Genomic DNA, 19,545 nt, shown 5'->3' with positions numbered 1-19,545 from the left:
GGAAGGAAAAAATAGCTATGAATCATACCCGGGTGCACAGAACACACCTGCACCTGGTAACTTTTCCTTTCTTTTTGAGCCCTCCCCATAAGGTCTAGTGACATTTAGAGAATAAGTGTAGATTCTAAGTGACAGCTATAAAGCCAAAGGCACAGGAGTAGGACTGGGAAAATTCCCAGATTGCTCATGAATTTAGCATGCACCTACAACGTGGTTCTATGCATAATCTCCTCATCTGAGAAATAGGAGCAATGTACCTGACCACTTGTTTAACACAGCTGCTGAGAATCAGATGAGTCGATGATGAGGTACTTCATAAACCAAAGGTGTTGTAGAACTCTAACAATATTGTTTTTGGTCATTTTCTAGCCTTTCAGGTACATAAGCCATTTTATAATTCATACAGGCTCTCGAGAGATTTCAGCTGTGTATTAACATTCAGTATCTTTGACATTTGGGTTATCCTATGTACTTGACATCATATCAGAAGTATCTCAGTTTGCTTCAGAAGACAATATAATACCAGAGCAATCTCTCTCCCTCCCTCCCCCTCTCTCTCTCTCTCTCTCTCTCTCTCTCTCTCTCTCTCTCTCTCTCTCTCTCTCTCCCGATTATCTTGATTATACTCTGCTTTGTTAATTTTGCTCCTGACTCAGATGCACTTTTATAAATTTCATTGTTAACTAACTTCATATGCATTAAGTCAAATATCTTCATGCTAATCATGACAAAGTTATGAAAAACAAAGTGGAGCTCTTAAAAGACAGCTACCATATTTTTCCATGTGTAAGATGCTATTTTTTCCTAAAATCGTTAGACTGAAAATCAAGGGCATCTTATACATGGAAGTCAGCTGAGGTGTGAGCCATGCAGGTGCAGTTGCGGCCCATACCTTGTCAAACAGGCTTCCTCCAATCACCAGCCTTACTGTTACTGACGTCAGCTGATGCTATAATTGGAGGTGGAGTGTGCACAGATGCAACAGAGACCAGAGCGTTCTGAGCCCATAAAGATGTCAAAAAATAAAAAGATAAATACCAGTAAGCAATTGTCTTACTCTGCAAAATTCAAACCATATGTAATCAGCTATGCAAGAGAGCATGGGAATAGAGCTGCAGAGAGACAATTTGGATCTCCTCCCACTGAGTGTATGATCAGACAGTGGAGAAAACAGGAAGAACAACTCCTTAAAATGCCAAAAAAGAATAAGGCCTTAAGAGGAAAACCAGCGAAATGTTTAAAATGTTGATTTCTTAATTTTGGGTTGGAAAAGTAGGGAGCATCTTATACATGGGGGCATCTTATACACGGAAAAATACGGTATATAAGAGAGGGGTTTTCAAAACATATCCTCCCTCAAAGACTTGAGAGACCAGAATACTTACTTTCCTTCCTGTCATTAAGATTGGCTTAGAAGAGGTGAGATTCTTGGTGTGTGTGTGCACATGCATGTTACATGTGTTGTACAAGTGTGTATATGAGGGTGAGGAAGCTTATACTGTTCCTTGGAAAAGCTTCAAAATACCCAGGGTGGATATATAGTTTGAATAGGTGCCCTCGAATTTCAGCCCTACTAGCTTAACTTTATATAAATTTTCTACTTTTTCTTCCCTTTCCGTTTTGATCTCTTTTGGAATAAACAAACAGCTCCCAAACAAGGGGGGGCGGGCAGGGGGGCGGAGGGGCAGGGGGAAGTGTCCTTAATTGGATGAGAAGTAGCACAGCCATAGCTATAGGAAGCTCTTCATACAGAAATTTGCATTGTGTTTATCTTCTTCCCAGAAGCTCATCTCATTTCCCTGCTGGTGACACTCAAATCACTTCACAGCTCATTGATACAGCATTGGCAACCTTTGGTTTCAATAAAAAAGATGCCTGAGCAATGCTCAATTGAACTAAGTATACAGAAGACAGTGTGCTTGTGTCCTTGCCAGAGGACTGTGGGAGGGGGATCAAGGAAAAGATGACACCTGGCATCCAATATTCCATGACTTTTGCTAGAATTGGATTATGATAAATTATGATGACAGAGCTCAGATAAACGCTGATGCGATCTTTTCTACTGTCGTACCTGCACACAGCCCTCTTATGGATTGCTTCAAATCTCTAAAACGGATTCTCAGTCACTCATGGTTGAAAATGAAAGGCCAATGTTCAAATAAGTTTTTAAACAGTTTGCATGCAGGCTGAATTTGATATTTCCTCTCTGGCTGCTTTGGAGTCACTGAGTGATCACCACAGGTTTTTGCTGATGGCATCTTTCTATAAACCTCCCCCAGAGAAATATTTCTTTAAGGTCAAAAAGCTTGTATGCTGTGTGGGTGAGTGACAGGTATCAGGGCTGTCATTTCACTTCTTTCCCCTTGAGACTTCATTATAGCCAGATTGCTTTAAACCCTGCCACCACCATCTTAGTTCATTTGCTCAAGAGAGCTAACACACTACCAGCCACTAAAAGCTATGGCTCCCCTATAAATGTTGGAGATTAAACCCTTATCAGTGATAACATTTGGCAAATAATGTTCTCCCATGCAGTGGGCTTTCTTGTTGTTTTGTTGATGGTTTCTTTTGCTGTGCAGAAGCTTTTTATTTTGATGCAGTCCCATTTGTTTATTTTCTCTTTAGTTTCCAATGCCCTAGGAGCTGTATTGGTGAAGAAATTGCTTCGGCATAGGTCTGAGATTTTGTTGCCTTTGGATTCCTCTAGTATTTTTATGGTTTCCTGTCTTACATTTAAGTCCTTTATCTGTTTTGAGTTTATTTTTGTGTATGGTGTAAGTTGGTGGTCTAGTTTCATTTTTTTTGCATGTATCTGTCCAATTTTCCCAACACCATTTACTGAAGAGACTGTCTTGACGCCATTGTATGTTCTTGCCTCCTTTGTCAAATATTAATTGAGCATATTGGTTAGGGTCGATTTCTGGGTTCTCTGTTCTATTCCATTGATCTATATGTCTGTTCTTGTGCCAGTACCAGGCAGTTTTGAGAACAGTGGCTGTGTAATACAGCTTGATATCTGGTATTGAGATATCACCTACTTTGTTCTTCTCTGCATGGGAGAACATATTTGCCAATGTTATCACCAATAAGGGTTTAATCTCCAACGTTTATAGGGAACTCATACAACTTAACAAAAGGAAGATAAACAATCCAATCAAAAATGGGCAAAGGACCTAAATAGACACTTTTCAAAAGAGGACATTCAGAAAGCCAAGAGACATATAAAAACATGCTCAAAGTCACTAATCATCCGAGAAATGCAAATCAAAACAACAATGAGGTACCATCTCACACCTGTCAGAATGGCTATCATCAACAAATCAACAAATGACAAGTGCTGGAGAGGATGCGGAGAAAAAGGAACACTCGTGCACTGCTGGTGGGAATGCAGACTGGTGCAGCCACTATGGAAGACAGTATGGAGTCTCCTCAAAAAGTTAAGAAATGGAACTCCCATTTGACCCAGTGATCCCACTTCTAGGAATATATCCCAAGAAACCAGAAACACCAATCAGAAAGGATATATGCATCCCTATGTTCATAGCAGCACAATTTACCATAGCTAAGATTTTGAAACAACCTAAGTGCCCATCAACAGATTAATGGAATAGAAAATTGTGGTACATCTACACGATGGAATACTATGCTGCTGTAAAAAAGAAGGAACTCTTAACCATTTGCAACAGTATGGATGGAACTGGAGAGCATTATGCTAAGTGAAATAAGCCAGTCAATGAAAGAAAAATACCACATGATCTCACTCATTTATGGATAATAAAGACCATTATAAATGATGAGCAAAAATAGATAAAGAGGCAGAGCAGAATCAAACAGACTATCAAGCTACAGCAGGAAGGCCAGGGAAGGTTGGGGGGGCGCGGGGTAAGAGATCAACCAAAGGACTTGTATGCATGCATATAAGCATAACCAATGGACACAAGACACTGGGGGTAGGGGAGGCCAGGGGAAGGTCAAGGGGGTAAAAAAAGAAGACATATGTACCACTTTTTGTAATATTTTAAGCAATAAAACAAAATTTAAAAAAATAGTAAAAAAAGAAAAACTTAAAAAAAAAAAAAATAAATAAAAGCTATGGCTCCCCCAAATGAGCTTCCAGCAAATGAGGAAGACAGCACTGCCAACTGGGAAATAAGGGAGGATGTCACAGCTTCTGATTCCCAACCTGGGACCCAATATGTGTATTTATCTTCTTTTAGGCAATTCTACTCAGTTCCAATGATAGAGTAACCTGGTCTTGGCTGGGTAGCTCAGTTGGTTGGAGCATCATCCTGATACACCAAAGTTGTGGGTTCAATCCCTGGTCAGGGCACATACAAGAATTAACCAATGAATGCATGAATAAGTGGGACAACAAAATGATGTCTTGATGTCTCTGTCTCTCTTTCACTCTTAAATCAATTTTAAAACAAATAAAACAAAGACAGATTAACCTCCTTATATCCCAAAGTCAGCTGCCCATTTTCCAATTTTGACCTGTTCTTCTCACATTCTCTATCTCAAAGGACAGCACCCAGCGGCCTAATCCAAAATCCTGGTCATTATATTGACTCCTCCCAATGGGTTCCTCCAATGGAGACATTCAAGCATACATCCTAACAAAATTCATTTCTTCTTCTTCATGCCCATACTTACATGTAAGTTTACTTATTTATTGAAGGTACGGGGAGGTTGTTAGCTCAGTATGATAGGCCATTTGTAGATATAGAATGCATAGTGATCCTTTGTTCAGACTCTCACTGCATGAGATATACTTCAATTTCAGCACAAATTTTCTTTCAAAGAAATACTATGTATAACAGGGGTCCTCGAACTACGGCCCGCAGGCCACATGCAAATACAAATATTGTATTTGTTCCCGTTTTGTTTTTTTACTTCAAAATAAGATATGTGCAGTGTGCATAGGAATTTGTTCATAGTTTTTTTTTTTAACTATAGTCTGGCCCTCCAACGGTCTGAGGGACAGTGAACTGGCCCCCTGTTTAAAAAGTTTGAGGACCCCTGATGTATAACCTTGGACAAAGCACTTTACTTTTAAGTCCATACAATTGCTCCTCTATAAAATGATCTCCAAGTTTTTACACTATTTACACCACAGATTCTAAAAGGTCAAGCAACAACAACAAAATATATGAGAACATACAGGGAACAAAAGAAATAATAATGGCTGCTCCAAAGAAAGGAATTATCACTAGGCACTAAATGGTGATAAGATTATTGATATGGTTTAGAATTGGGAACTTCCTATCCTTTCACTCCAACCCACTCTGAGATCCACTTCTCTGGTCCCACCTATGACATTTTGGACGTGTGGACATATGGGTAGACAGACCCAAATCTTCCATTATCAGCAGAAATCATCATCCATGCCAAATGTGCATTATGAAATTTAGTTTCTTTCTAATAGACTACTCACACATTTCTATCATATTCATTACCAACATTACATATGTACAATGCATAAAATATCAGAAACCTATATAGTAATGAATTGATCTCATGAGAGGCAAAAGCAATTGTAGTAACAAGACTAAGAACACCATGAAGAAATATTTACAACATATTTAGAAGTTTGTTCAAGTGAGATAAAAACTGACAGAAGTTTGCTCAGTAACACCATTCTCCTACATCAGATTCTGAAATCCTGAATCACAGTCACTGAGCAAGGTTTAGGATCATGTAAAAGACACGCCTGATTAACTCCTGGACATCTCATTTCTTGGCCATAAATCCTATTACTGACTGCCATAAAACTTGCCAATAAAAGATAATTTATGCTTAGTGTACAGAAGCTAATGTATCTGTAGAAGGAGAGACCAGAAAATGAGAGCCATTCACACTCCGCATGGTTAGCAAGACAGACATGACTCTGAGCGCCCAACAGTCCTCGCAGGGAATAGGCCTGCCTGGTAACTAACCTCAGGGAGCTTCGTGTCTGCACTGTCTCTCTCCAACCTCATAAAATCTCCTGTGCATGAAAGGCCATGATTCTTAAGAACACATTTTTGGAATTAAGGGGGAGATGCTTACTTTTCAGGGAGGATTTATAATGCATTCTAAGTTTTAATTTTCTATTTAAAATGGCAGATTAAACATTCCTTCAAAGTAAATGCTAACTACTGAGGTTTTCACTCATAATGATATTTGATCCATAGTAATGAAACATACCAAAACACAATATAAAAGATATTATATACCAAAAAGCCAATCAACTGAAAAAGTCTAAACATTTTATCAAATTTATACAGATCTGAAACTACACTATTGTTTCCTTGTTTTAAAATCCAATTTGTAATTAACAAAAATAAGCCACAGAAAGGGGACTGAAGAGAGAATGGAGATGAAATTCTTCAGGCTAGAATAACCTAAACAATTTTAAGTGAACTGCACCTAGACATCAGGTCAGTCCCAAATGACTACAACTGTAACCATAATGAATGAAGGAAGACTACTTATTTATACAACACAGTTTCATGGGAGTCTCATGTGTGGACACTCAGATGATTTGAAGATAGGGAGGCTTTTTTAAGAAAGATCAAGAGAAGTACCTATCAGCCTCATGGTCTACGGCTATCCCAGCCTCTTAAGACACAGCACTAAAGTGTTTATCAGACAAACAGTCCCCAGAAGATGTCTCACTCCTCCTGCTATTACCTTCGATTTCAGACAACCTGTAATTATAGAACCAATTCTAGAAGACACTGTCCTCAAAAACAATACTCATAATAATTAACATTTATATTGAATCTTCCCACTTTTGAAGTATTTTAGCAAAACTCAATGATAATCTCATTGAATCTATTTAAAGATTTTGTTAGAGTTGAAGAGAACTCAGAGTTATTTTGGTTTAATTTAGGGGTAAGGTAACAAGGCAGGATATATCCTTAAGTTTATCCAAGATTTAGCTTAATTAAAAATAATATTGTGGAGATTAAAGCTGCTTAAAAATATCATATGCCGAAACCGGTTTGGCTCAGTGGATAGAGCATTGGTCTGCGGACTGAAAGGTCCCAGGTTCGATTCCGATCAAGGGCATGTACCTGGGTTGCGGGCACATCCCCACTGGGAGATGTGCAGGAGGCGGCTGATCGATGTTTCTCTCTCATCGATGTTTCTGACTCTCTATTTCTCTCCCTTCCTCTCTGTGAAAAATCAATAAAATATTTAAAAAAAAAATATCATAGACTATATGCAATTGTGTTTCCACTGAAGGTGACACAGGGCAGGGCCAGGTGGGCCTTTAAACACATGTGGTGCCACTGGCTTGAATCACTTTGCCATCATCTCCTATAGCAACTATTTACTCATCCTTAAATATTTAATGCAATGTGAGCTCAACAGAATGTACATTCCATGAAATAAAGGGGCTCTGTGTAGGTGGCTGCTGTATTCCTGGAGAAGTGCCTGGCATGTAGCAGGTGCTCAATAAATATTTGTTACATAAATGGAGCAAATAAAAGTTGAGTGAGTGCTTCTGTGAAGCCTTTCCTTACCACACTCTTGACAAGTTATATAATCTTTCATCATCTTTATGGAGCAATGTTTTAATCTTGCTTTATATTTATACTAGAGGCCTGATGCACAAAATTCATGCAAGAGTAGGCCTTCCTTCCCCCAGCTGCCGTCACCAGCTTCCCTCTGGCACCAGGGACCTGGACTTCCCTCTGGCTGCCAGCAGGCACCCAGGACCCGGGCTTCCTTCGCAGCCCCGGCTTCCACAAGAAGGTAATCGGGAAGGATGTCCTGTCTAATTAGCATATTACACTTTTATTATTATAGACTAGAGGCCCGGTGCACAAAAATTTGTGCACTTGGGGGCGCGGGGGGGGGGGGTCCCCTCAGCCTGGCCTGTGCCCTCTCGCAGTCTGGTGGGACCCCTCAGGAGATAACGACCTCTGGCTTAGGCCTGCTCCCGGGTGGCAGAGGGCAGGCCCAATCCCTAGGTGCAGCCCCTGGTTGGGCTCAGAGCAGGGCCGATTGGGGAGTTGGGGCGCCGCCCCCGTCATACACAGAGCAGGGCGGATTGGGAGGTTGCGATGCCACCCTCAGTCAAGCTCAGGGTAGGGCCGATTGGGGGGTTGGGGCACCGCCCCGTCACACTCAAGGCAGGGTTGATGGGGAGGTTGCGGCACCACCCCGTCACGCACAGAGCAGGGCCAATCGGGGTTGGGGCGCTGCCCCCTGTCACGCACAGAGCAGGGCCCATCGGGGGTTGGGGCACTGCCCCCTGTCACGCACAGAGCAGGGCCCATCAGGGGGGTTGGGGCTCCATACCCTGTCACGCACAGAGCAGGGCCCATCAGGGGGTTGGGGAGCTCCCCCCTGTCACTCACAGAGTAGGGCCGATAGGGGAGTTGGGGCACTGCCCCCTGTCACACACAGAGCAGGGCCAATCAGGGGGTTGGGGCGCCGCCACTGTCACACTCAGGGCAGGGCCGATGGGGAGGTTATGGCTCTACCCCATCACACACAGAGCAGGACCCGTGGGGTGGGGGTTGGGGCACCGCCTGGATCAGGGTGGGGGTCCCCACTGGGGTACCTGGCTAGCCTGGGTGAGGGGATGATGGCTGTTTGCAGCTGGTCACACACCCTTCAGGGTGGGGGTCCCCACTTGGGTGCCTGGCCAGTCTGGGTGAGGGGCTGAGGGTTGTTTTCAGGCTGGCGGGTGACTGAAGCTCCCAACGGCTCCTTTTTTTCTTTTTCTTTTTTTATTCTGGGCCAGCTTTAGCTTTGAGGCTTGGCTCCATCTCTTAGGCCTCTGCTGCTGAAAGCAGGTTTCTGGCCTTTGCTTACCTTCTGTATTTGAAACAATGTTGCAATCCTATTGGCTGAAGCCCTACGGACTAAAGCAGGTTTCTGGGGTTTTGTTTAGCTTCTATATTTGTAACATAGTTGCTTAGAGTTGCAGCTCAGAGGCCTGCAGCGGCAGGCGGGGAACGTTGGAGTCCTCTGTCACTGAAGCAAGCAAGCCTCATGTTAGTTTCAAGCTGCCTGGCTGCTGGCCGCCATCTTGGCTGGCAGTTAATTTGCATATTGCCCTGATTAGCCAATGGGAAGGGTAGCGGTCGTACGCCAATTACCATGTTTCTCTTTTATTAGATAGGATTTTATAAGTGTCTGCTTCACTGAACATGGACTGGAGAGCAAAGATGCTATGTCATTTTTTTTTTTTTTTTCTTAATCCTCAACTGCCTAGCAGTGCGACAGGCAGAAGCAGACATAACTTTTGACTACATAAGTGAACAGTAGAATTTGAAACTGAATCCTCAGCTCACCTTCCACATCTCAGAAGTGTTCCAGAAAGCAACAGTTCCAGACAATGCAAAGAACCAGAAAAAATGCAAATGTGGCTGCTCAACGGTGAGCATACATTACACCCATTATATTAACCAAACAAATTGTAGGTAATGACTGCAGATGGAGCAGAAGCAAAACCGTAAGTAGTTCATTACAATAAGAGGTAAAAAATAAAAAGTCTACTGTCTTTAAAAAAAATGTTACCACATGATTATTTTTCAAACTAAAATCCACTAATCAACCTTATATAATCTCATTTACTAAGAAGCCTGCTCTAAGCACTACATTAATAAAAATTTCCTCAATATTTATGATTGGAAATGAATGACATCATCATTAGAAATTTATTCATAGGCAGTGAAATTAATAAAAAGGCAACCTAAGAACAGTAAAAGTTAAAGATTTTTTTAAATGCTTAACAAAATCAACCCCAGTTTCCAATTATAATGACAACACTGCAAATATATGAGAATTCCATTTAAAATATTTGCCAAGCTTTGTTCTTCCTCTGAGATTTTCCTCATATTCAGCTGCTCAAAATGCAAAAGTATTAAATTTAATTCTTAGTCAATTTGATTAAAAGTTACAGGATTTTTTTTTCTGGGTACAACAGAATGAAAACTTTGAGGCTTCTCCCCTACATTTTTCCTGTTCAGTGACCAGAGGCAACAGACTAAAGTAGCACAAGTAAGCAAACATGGTCAGGTTCACTAATGGCTCAAGAACACACATGGGGCTGATGTTTTCTCCTGGTCTACTCAAATGGTACAAGTGTAGTGGAAGCAAATTACTGACAATATAGTTATTCTGCACTTACTGGTTGGAGCAGGTAGATGAGAGATTCCTCTTGGATGATTATAATTGGCAAAGGAGTGATGCGAGTCGCTTGGAACAAGGTGCTCACGGACGCCATGATCTGGTCAAAACGCCCAGCAAGTCCTCCCATTGTCACAATCACATTGACCTGAGGAAGGCAAAGCAAAACTGGAGTCACATAGTTAAAGAATCCTATGTAATAAAAGCCTAGCGACCTTACCCTAACCGGTTTGGCTCAGTGGATGGAACGTGGGCCTGCGGACTCAAGAGTCACAGGTTCGATTCCGGTCAAGGGCATGTACCTTGGTTGCAGGCACATCCCCACTGGGGAGTGTGCAGGAGGAAGCTGATCGATGTTTCTCTCTCATCGATGTTTCTAACTCTCTATCTCTCTCCCTTCCTCTCTGTAAAACATCAATAAAATATATTAAAAAAAAAATGCCTAGCGACCAAATGGTGAAATCACCAGAATCACTGCTCGAACAGTCCCTATGACATGCACTGACCATCAGGGGGTAGACTCACAACACAGAAGCTGCCTCCTGGTGGTCAGTGTGCTCCCACAGTGGGAGCGCTGCTCAGCTGACCAGAATGAGCAGTGCTCCCACAGGGGGCTGATCCCCACAGGCCACGTTCCCCACCAGTGCATGAATCCCGTGCACCAGGCCTCTAGTTTTAAATAACTAAATAGCATCAAACACCTTAATAGGGCTCCTGATATTACATGTTTATCAGATAAGCCATAAAGAATGATAGATATCATTTCTGCTGTTTAGGTGAAGGAATTAAGTTACTTGTTCAAGGTCACAGAATTGGTAAGTGGCAGAGTCAGATTTCAAGACCAACTCTTTCAAGTACAAATTTTACATTTTTCCTACCTGCCTATTCACCTGGCCAACCAGCCAACTCTTCCTTTAAAACTCTGTCCATGTGTTCCTCCTATTTGCAATCTTTCCTGATTTTGCAGCTGGTGCATCTCCCATGCACTCCCAGAGCACACCTGTGGGCACTTATTTAGTAACGCCCAGCAATGGACACTGAGCCTGCTTTACAGGTTGTCACCCCACTAGAATTCAAGTATCTTGAGGACCTGTACTGTCTCTCAACTGAACCTAGCAAGGTGCCTAAACCTCTGTACCTCATTTTTTTTTAATATATTTATTTATTGATTTCACAGAGGAAGAGAGAAGGAGAGAGAGGAAGAAACATCAACGATGAGAGAGAATCATTGATTGGCTGCCTCCTGCACACCCCCTACTGGGGATCGAGCCCGCAATCTAGGCATGTGACCTTGGCCGGAATCGAACCCGGGACCCTTCAGTCCGCAGGCTGATGCTCTATCCACTGAGCCAAGCCAGCTAGGGCTGTACCTCATTTTTAAGTTCACATGTAAATAGTGGATTATAATGGACAATTAATAGAGTTGTTGTGGGGATTAAATGAGGTAATTACATGAGTTATAAGTGTAAAGCATTTGGAACATCCTATCTAATAAAAGTAATATGTAAATTAACTGTCACTCCATGACAAAGATGGTGGCACCCATAGTGGCCAGGGTGGGACACTAGTGCCTCATCTCACAATGTATCAGCATAGGCAGAGCTGGTAGATTGACCATGGAAAAGTAAGGACTGAAGAATTTAGTGAATATATGGCAAGAAAACCTTACATATAATAAAAACAGATAATAATAAACCATTCTATCTGAAATTAAATAGAAATGGTTTAAAAATACAGTGGGGCCTTGACTTACGAGTGTTCTGACTAACGAGTTTTTCGAGATACAAGCCATCTCTTGGCCGATTTTTTGCTTTGAGTTGCCTGCTAAAATTCAGGTTATGAGCCAGCTTCAGATACCCCACCGCTAGTTGGCGCAGCGAACGTCACAGTGAATGCCACAACATCAGCCCAGCATCACGTGTCTCACTCGTTCACTCTTTGATTTGACATACGAGTAATCTGAGTTATGAGCTCCATCACGGAACGAATTAAACTCGTAAGTCAAGGCCCCACTGTAGGAGTATTTAAGTGGATAATTTTTCTGTGGTTCTCCCTGAAAGACAGTGTGATCACACAAGTTAACATATAAACTGAGGTACTTCTGAAAGTAAAGTGTAAATAATTACACCAAGAATATAGGCACAAACTGGGACCATCCCATGTAAACTGAGACATATTGAAAGGAGTTAAAGCAGAATTAGGTAGATAGGGTAACAGATGGAAGAAGGAGGAATCTGTGGAGCTGAAACAAACAAAAAATGTGTTTTGTAGGAAAAAGAATAGCAGAAAAACAGGATGGGTAGCAGAAAAACAGGGTGTTTTGAAACAAGGATGTTTTTCTTGCAAGTGCAAAACAAAATGTTGCAAAAAGGCCAGGAACCAATCAGAGAGTAGCACAGATAGACAAAGAGTGGGCCTTTAGCAGATATAAGGGGAAGAGCAGAATGCTTAGGGGGCAACCCATCTAAATCCCTTTCCCAGGCAGCCTGTGTTTGTTTGCAATAAACTGCCTTGTTTGAACTCTTCTGGTCCACAGCTTCGTTCTTCGAGTCCTTTGAGTCCGTGGGACAAGACCCCAGGAAGAATTCCTACTTGCCAGTTCCGGTATCAATATGTTTACCCTACTGTTTGATAATTACAATATTAACGAAACCAACTTAGCAAAATTCAACACTAGAGTCTCAAAAAATTTAGACATTTTGTGCTACAGTTAGGTTTGAATAGAACGATGAAATTCTTTGGTCCAATTGAATGTCCAGCCCGCATGCTGTATAAGGCCCAGGAAATCACTTGGTCTGACTCTGCCAAGGCAGTAGGGGTGAGTTAAATGTTTGACCAAATATAGCAGGCTAATTTTTAAGTTGATAATTTTGTATGGCCCATGAAAGATGTAATAAATGTCTACATGGTCCTTGGCAGAAAAAAGGTTCTCCACCTGTGCTCTAATTGAAAGATGGAAGACTTGATGGAGGAAACAAAGGGAAGGGCTGAATCAAGATGGAGCAAAACCAAACTGACAGAAACCAGCAATATCAAAATGTTTGAATAAGCCTATAAAATAATTTTTATGATTAATGTGAAGTACAATGAGACACCAAAGGAATTACAAACCTCGGATTTTATGGTATCGAAATATACTGTGTACTGACAAATAAGAATATAACCTCTGCAGGATCTGGGCAGCTGGTGAAAACAATACTACAGGGATCCCACTTAAATTTCAAGCAAGCCCACTGAGTCACGGTTTAATGCAAGCCTGTTTGGGTGAGAAGTAAAGAATGCCTCTTGCATTGGCAACATAATGAGGCTTCCGTTCAGAGATGAGAGTCTAAGAAAACTCAGGATTTTTCTCAATAATTCTTACTCCACCTTCCCTGCTGCAGCTGTCACTCAGGTGAGGTCCTTCTCTCCTAGATAACCCCACGGGCCACCTGCCTGGCCTTGGATAACGAAGTAACCTTCCAACTGATTATGAGAACTGGCTTCTGCATCTGCAATTTGATCATGCATGTTCAGCTTAAAATTAGTGCTGGCTTTCCAGAATATACAAAAGTCCAATGTCCTCCCACGCTGACTCCACAGTTACACCCTCAACTCTGACATCATTTACATTCCACACGTGCTTTAATTGTCAGAACACACCACAGGATATCAATCTGTAGAGCCTGGGCCTCCCCTGCCTTGCAAAGAGTGGAAGTACTATAGTTATTTCCAAAGGATGCTTACGTCCACCCCCTAACAAAAATGAACTTAGATGAATAGAGTGTTTTATCCAAGTCTGTCAAATTGTAAATATGTTATTAAGAAATGCCATAAACATGTTTATATATAACATGTTTTTTAACATGTTATTTTAGAGAAAAAATTTTTAAAAGGTGGAGGAAGGGACATATTTATACTGAAAACAATTTTTGCAATCCTGTTTGCATTTGAGAGAAAAGCTGTGGAAGCAATGATAAGGATCTATGCTAAGACTTCTGACTGCTATAAACCATAATTCCCAAAAAAGTTTATCCTGAAAACCTATACCCTTATTAACCAGAGGAAACTTATCGTGTCCCTGTGTCTTTGTGGAGAGCTCAGCTGAGGGAACTCCAATCTCCTTGTGCAAATGGGAAAGAACTTGCTGGCAGAGGTCCTGGACACACTGGTTACAAGTCCTCAGTGGAAGAAGCTAGGAGAGACACACCAAACCCATTGCAATAAGGTTGTGTGTGTGGCCCCCTCCCTACTAGTTCATTCTGTTAGCTTGTTCAAGGAAACATGTAAATACTGCACTAACCAGGTGTGCACCTGTGATTACTGTGCACACTGCCTGCCCCTTGACATTCCAAACCTAAGAGTTTTATCTTTAGACTTGAACACTCGGAATAAAACACTCCCCCTCATTCTGGTTAGCCCCTATTCTATCTTCCAGACTCAGCTCAGGAAAATGTGTACAAGGGGAGAAGGTTCGGGTCTCACCCACCCTATGAAACTTCAATTACAGCACTACTGACAACAGCATCATCTGCTTAACAAAGGCTGATGGCCACAAATTCTGACAGTCAGAAACTGCCTGACTCACTGTGTTAGTGAAGATGTATGACAGCCTATTGGGAAGGACAAAGAGGTGGAGCTCCAGAGAGAGTTAACTGCCACAGCCTCTGCCAAGCTTGGTCTTTGGGGCTTACTGCAGAAACCTGGCTTACGGAAGACACCACACCACCGGGGAGGGTTGTGTAGGTGCCGGGGGACAATCATGGTTCTCTAGGGCCCTGTAGAAATTGGGTCTTGGTTTGGTCAGTATCTGGCAGTCATAGATAATGCCTGCCTTTCCAGTCAGTGTGGCCATGGGATTTCAAGTGTCTTATTTTGTGGCAGGATTTTTGTGTGACTTTTTTTTTTTTAATGGAAACTATTCCTGGGTTGCAGTAAACTTTATGAAGCCTCAGCAATGTGTTCGTATTAGCCATCAGGAAGGTCTCCAACTAGGGCAGTGATAGCAAACCTATGACACGCGTGTCAGAAGTGACACGTGAACTCATTTTTTTTTTGGAAATTTTTTTAAATGCCAATAAACATAGCATTATTAATTATTTATTTTTAATATATTTTATTGATTCTCTACAGAGAGGAAGGGAGAGAGATAGAGAGTCAGAAACATTGATGAGAGAGAAACAGACCAGCTGCCTCCTGCACACCTCCCACTGGGAATGTGCCTGCAACCAAGGCACATGCCCTTGACCGGAATCGAACCCGGGACCCTTCAGTCTGCAGGCCGACGCTCCATCCACTGAGCCAAACCGGTTTGGCACAAACTCATTTTTTTTGGTTGATTTTTCTTTGTTAAATGGCATTTAAATATATAAAATAAATATCAAAAATATAAATCTTTGTTTTACTATGGTTGCAAATATCAAAAAATTTCTACATGTGACACGGCACCAGAGTTAAGTTAGGGTTTTTCAAAATGCTGACAGGCTGCCGGGGTCCAACCCCAGCAGGTCCAGGGGTCCCCAAAGGTGTAGATGGAGTCGGCGAAGAAGGAAGGACACGGAGACAGTGTTCAGTTGATCAGCAGCCTAGCCAGGATCTCCAGCCAGGATCTCCAGCCAAGTTCTGGTCTGGATCTCCAGCGAAGTTCTGCTTCAGGATCTCCAGCCAGGTTCTGTGTCCAGTTGTCTTGCTAGGTTCTCCAGGTTCTCCAGCCAGGTTCTGTAGCCATGTTCCCTCGCTAGGTTCTCCAGCCAGGTTCTGTCCAGGTTCTCCAGCCAGATTCAGTCACCAGGTTCTAGTCAGGTTCTCTTGCCCATTTCTGTAGTCAGGTTCAGTCCAGGATCTTTTGCCATGTTCTCTCAATCTAAGTTCTGTGTTCTAAGTTCTGTGTTCTAAGTTCTGGCTCTCTTGGTTCCGTATTCTAAGTTCTGTCTCTTGATGTCTTATTACATCTGTATTTATACCAGTTGATTCAATCCTATCAATCTCTATTACAAAGGTTAGGGCGTTTCTTATCTCCATTCCAGCGAGTAAAGATTATGTAGCTTAAGCATGATTGTTCGTAGTTAAAGTGATTAATTACCCACCTGGCACTAGTTAAGAGGTTTTATTCCCTCCCTAACTTCAGGGGAAAATCCCTACCTGGGGAAACAACCTTTCTCAGAGACCTTGGTTAAAACACATAGTGCCAAGAAGGTGAGCAAACATATTAAGAACAGTATGCCATATATGCCAGGTCCCTTGAAACAGCAAGCATGGACCGGCTCCCGGCAACAGGCCAAGCTCAAAAGGTTCGCCATCACTGAACTAGAAATACCTGTCCCTGCTTGCTCCTCCTCCCTGTCATCATTTAGCATTCTTGTCAAGTTGCTCAGCTTGGAGTTGTCTGTCAGGCACCAGTGTCCCATGGTTATAGCTGGAAGAGCATAACTCTCCTGGTAATGCTCAATTAATAGCTTGAGGAGAAGGTCTTCTTTCCTACTTCCTAAGTAAGCAGTCTGGGGAGAGCATGGGCATCTCATTTCTATGTCTATGGGTATCTGGTCCAGGTAAGATTGGGACTTAGGTAAGATTCTCTTCGGGACATCCTTAATGTTTATTAGCTTCTAGCTAGTGTTGTAAGGCAAGTGCCAGAATTTGGAGATCTCAGTTCTTCTCATGGTTTTTTATTCGCCATGACTAATAAGCTTCCTAATAAATCCTTGCCAACTACATATATATGAAATAAACTGCCTGACTCAGTTTGCATTTTTCAACCTTCTATACCTTAGCAGAGTGGCTGCTATACACAGAACAGACATATGGTTATAGGTTTCACACGTTAACTCTTTGGCCAACAAGACCACTAGTCATCACCAAGTATACACTTTAACTATTTTCTAAGGTCCCTATTTCTTTCTCAAATTCTTGATAAGAAAATGACTAAAGAGTTATTTTTCAAAGAATCCTGTAATTGGTTCTTTTATTACTGTCATTAGAATTTGCATCCTTTAATTCATCTTGCACATAAACATGACACTATTTTTCTAAATTATCTATGACCTTGCATTCAAAATTCTTTAGAGGATTACCATTACCTGCAGATCAAACTTCAAATTCTTTATCTTTCTAGAAAATAAAGATTTTCCGTATGTTGACCTCAGCTGCCTTTCTGACACCGATGACAGCTGTGACCACTCTCCTTAGAACTCTTAATTACCACCGTTTTAGTTCTTCTTTGCTGACCCTCAGATTGCTAAGAATCCATGAAAACCTTTTAATTTCAGCACCCTGGTCATGACAAAAAGAGTGTAGGACAATGACTGAGTTCTTTGCCAGGTTAATGAAATGCTTTTGTGATTTACCCTGGGCAAGTCTTTGACCTTTTTAGTTAAACATCTCAAGCCTGACTGTAATAACAGTGCTCTTTCCTCACAGGTCTGTCCTGAGTACTTATATTCTTTGACTGACTAGATACACTTCTCTGGGGTGGGACATTTTTTCTGAACAAATGAAACAACAGTGTGATATATGTAAATGTGGAAATGTGTTATTTTTCCTTCCCATGGCAAGAGCATATTTGCATGTATTTACATTTCTCTATATCAGGAAGTGAGTACCATGGAGAGCTGAATAGAATAAATAAAACACCCACTTGTGGAGGTTGTTGTTGTTTTTTCTGTACATGATTTTACTCTATTATGTCTGCTGAAAATTAAATTTTTTAAAGATAAAAATAAAAAATATATTTATAGGCAAAATTACATAAAATCACAGTCTGTGTAAATAAATAACATGAATATTATAAAATCTATTGCAGGAGATTATGGTCTCCAAACCCCTCACACTGACAGGACATAAAAGTATTCTTAGGGGAAAGGTATTCCTTTTGAATTATGGTGTTCATTGTAAATGCAAAGATGTATTGTGATTTTGAACACCGCAAATACCTAGCATAGCATCTTCAACACCATTGGTAGTTAGTGCAAAATTAAAAAGTCAAAGAATGATTTATATCATATTCAGAAACAATTAGTTACTTGGAATTAGAGTTTGAAAGGTTATTATAATTTATTTTATACTAGAGGCACGGTGCACAAAATTTGTGCATGGGGGTTGTCCCTCAGCCCAGCCTGCACCCTCTCCAATCTGGGACATCCCACTCACAATCCAGGACTGCTGGCTCCCAACCACTCACCTGTCTGCCACCCTAATTGACACCTAACTGCTCCCCTGCGGGCCTGATTGCCCCTAACTGCCCTCCCTTGCTGGCCTGGTCGCCCCTAACTGCCCTCCCCTGCAGGCTTGGCTCCCCCCAACTGCCCTCCCCTGCAGGCCTGGTCCCTTCAACCGCACCCCCCCTGCAGGCTTGGTCCCCCCCAACTGCCCTCCCCTGCAGGCCTGGTCCCCCCCAACTGCCCTTCCCTGCAGGCCTGGTCACCCCTCATTGCCTTCCTCTGCAGCCCATCTTGTGTCCACATGGGGGCGGCCATCTTGTGTGTTTGGAGTGATGGTCAATTTGCATATTACCTTTTTGTTATATAGGATAAATGTTGTCCACAGAAGCTAAATGACTGCTTGTTAGATAAATGAAAAATTTCAAATCTGCATGCTTTGTCTATCCTCCTCCAAAAACACCAGCTATTTTTAAAATCTGGCTAAAGATTCTTTTACATAGGAAAAATATACCATATTCATGGATTGGTAAAATCAACATCATTAAAATGTCCAGACTTCCCAAACAATCTAAAGATTCAATGCAATCCCTATTAAAATACCAACAGCATATTTCACAGAGCAAGAATATTTATATGGAACCAAAAGAGACCCCAAATAGCCACAGCAATCTTGAGAAAGAAGAACAAAATTGAATGGATCACAGTACCAGATATCAAGTTATACTACAAAGCCACTGTAATCAAAACAGCCTGGTACTGGCACAAGATCAGTGGAACAGAACAGATAACCCAGAAATTGACCGAAGTCATTACATTCAATTAATATTTGACAGAGGAGGCAAGAGCACTCAATGGAGTCAAAACAGTTTCTTCAATAAATGGTGCTGGGAAAATTGGACAGGTATATGCAAAAAAAAAAAAAAAAAAGAAAAGAAAGAAACTGAACCACTATTTACACCATACACAAGAATAAACTCAAAATGGATAAAAGACGTAAATGTAGGTCATGAAACCATAAAAATCCTAGAAGAAACCACAGGTAGCAAAATCTCAGACATTTCTTGTAGCAGTGTTTACACCAATACAGTTCCTAGGGCAGAAGAAACAAAGGAGAAAATAAACAAATGGGACTTATCAAAATAAAAAGCTTCTGCACAGTAAAAGAAACTATCATCAAAATGAAAAGGGAACCCACTGTATGGGAGAACAGATTTGTCAATGATTCATCTGATGAGTTAATTTCTAAAATATAAAAGGAACTAATACAACTTAACAAAAG

General features: G+C 41.5%; 1 protein-coding gene across 7 annotated transcripts in view; it reads right to left on the bottom strand.

The window, feature by feature from the left end:
• Positions 1-19,545, bottom strand: part of TPK1 (thiamin pyrophosphokinase 1) — a 292,735-nt gene that overhangs the window by 109,998 nt on the left and 163,192 nt on the right. For all 7 annotated transcript variants that reach the window (XM_036328434.1, XM_036328436.1, XM_036328440.1 and 4 more), the window contains one exon: positions 10,133-10,279. In XM_036328434.1, the coding sequence (XP_036184327.1) occupies positions 10,133-10,279 (147 nt within the window). The remainder of the gene's footprint in view (positions 1-10,132; positions 10,280-19,545) is intronic.

The sequence above is a fragment of the Myotis myotis genome, unplaced genomic scaffold, assembly GCF_014108235.1.
Source record: "Myotis myotis isolate mMyoMyo1 unplaced genomic scaffold, mMyoMyo1.p scaffold_m19_p_11, whole genome shotgun sequence".
Classification (NCBI taxonomy): domain Eukaryota; kingdom Metazoa; phylum Chordata; class Mammalia; order Chiroptera; family Vespertilionidae; genus Myotis; species Myotis myotis.
Note: the sequence above shows the minus strand (reverse complement) of the source record. Positions and strands in the feature narration are given on the sequence as shown.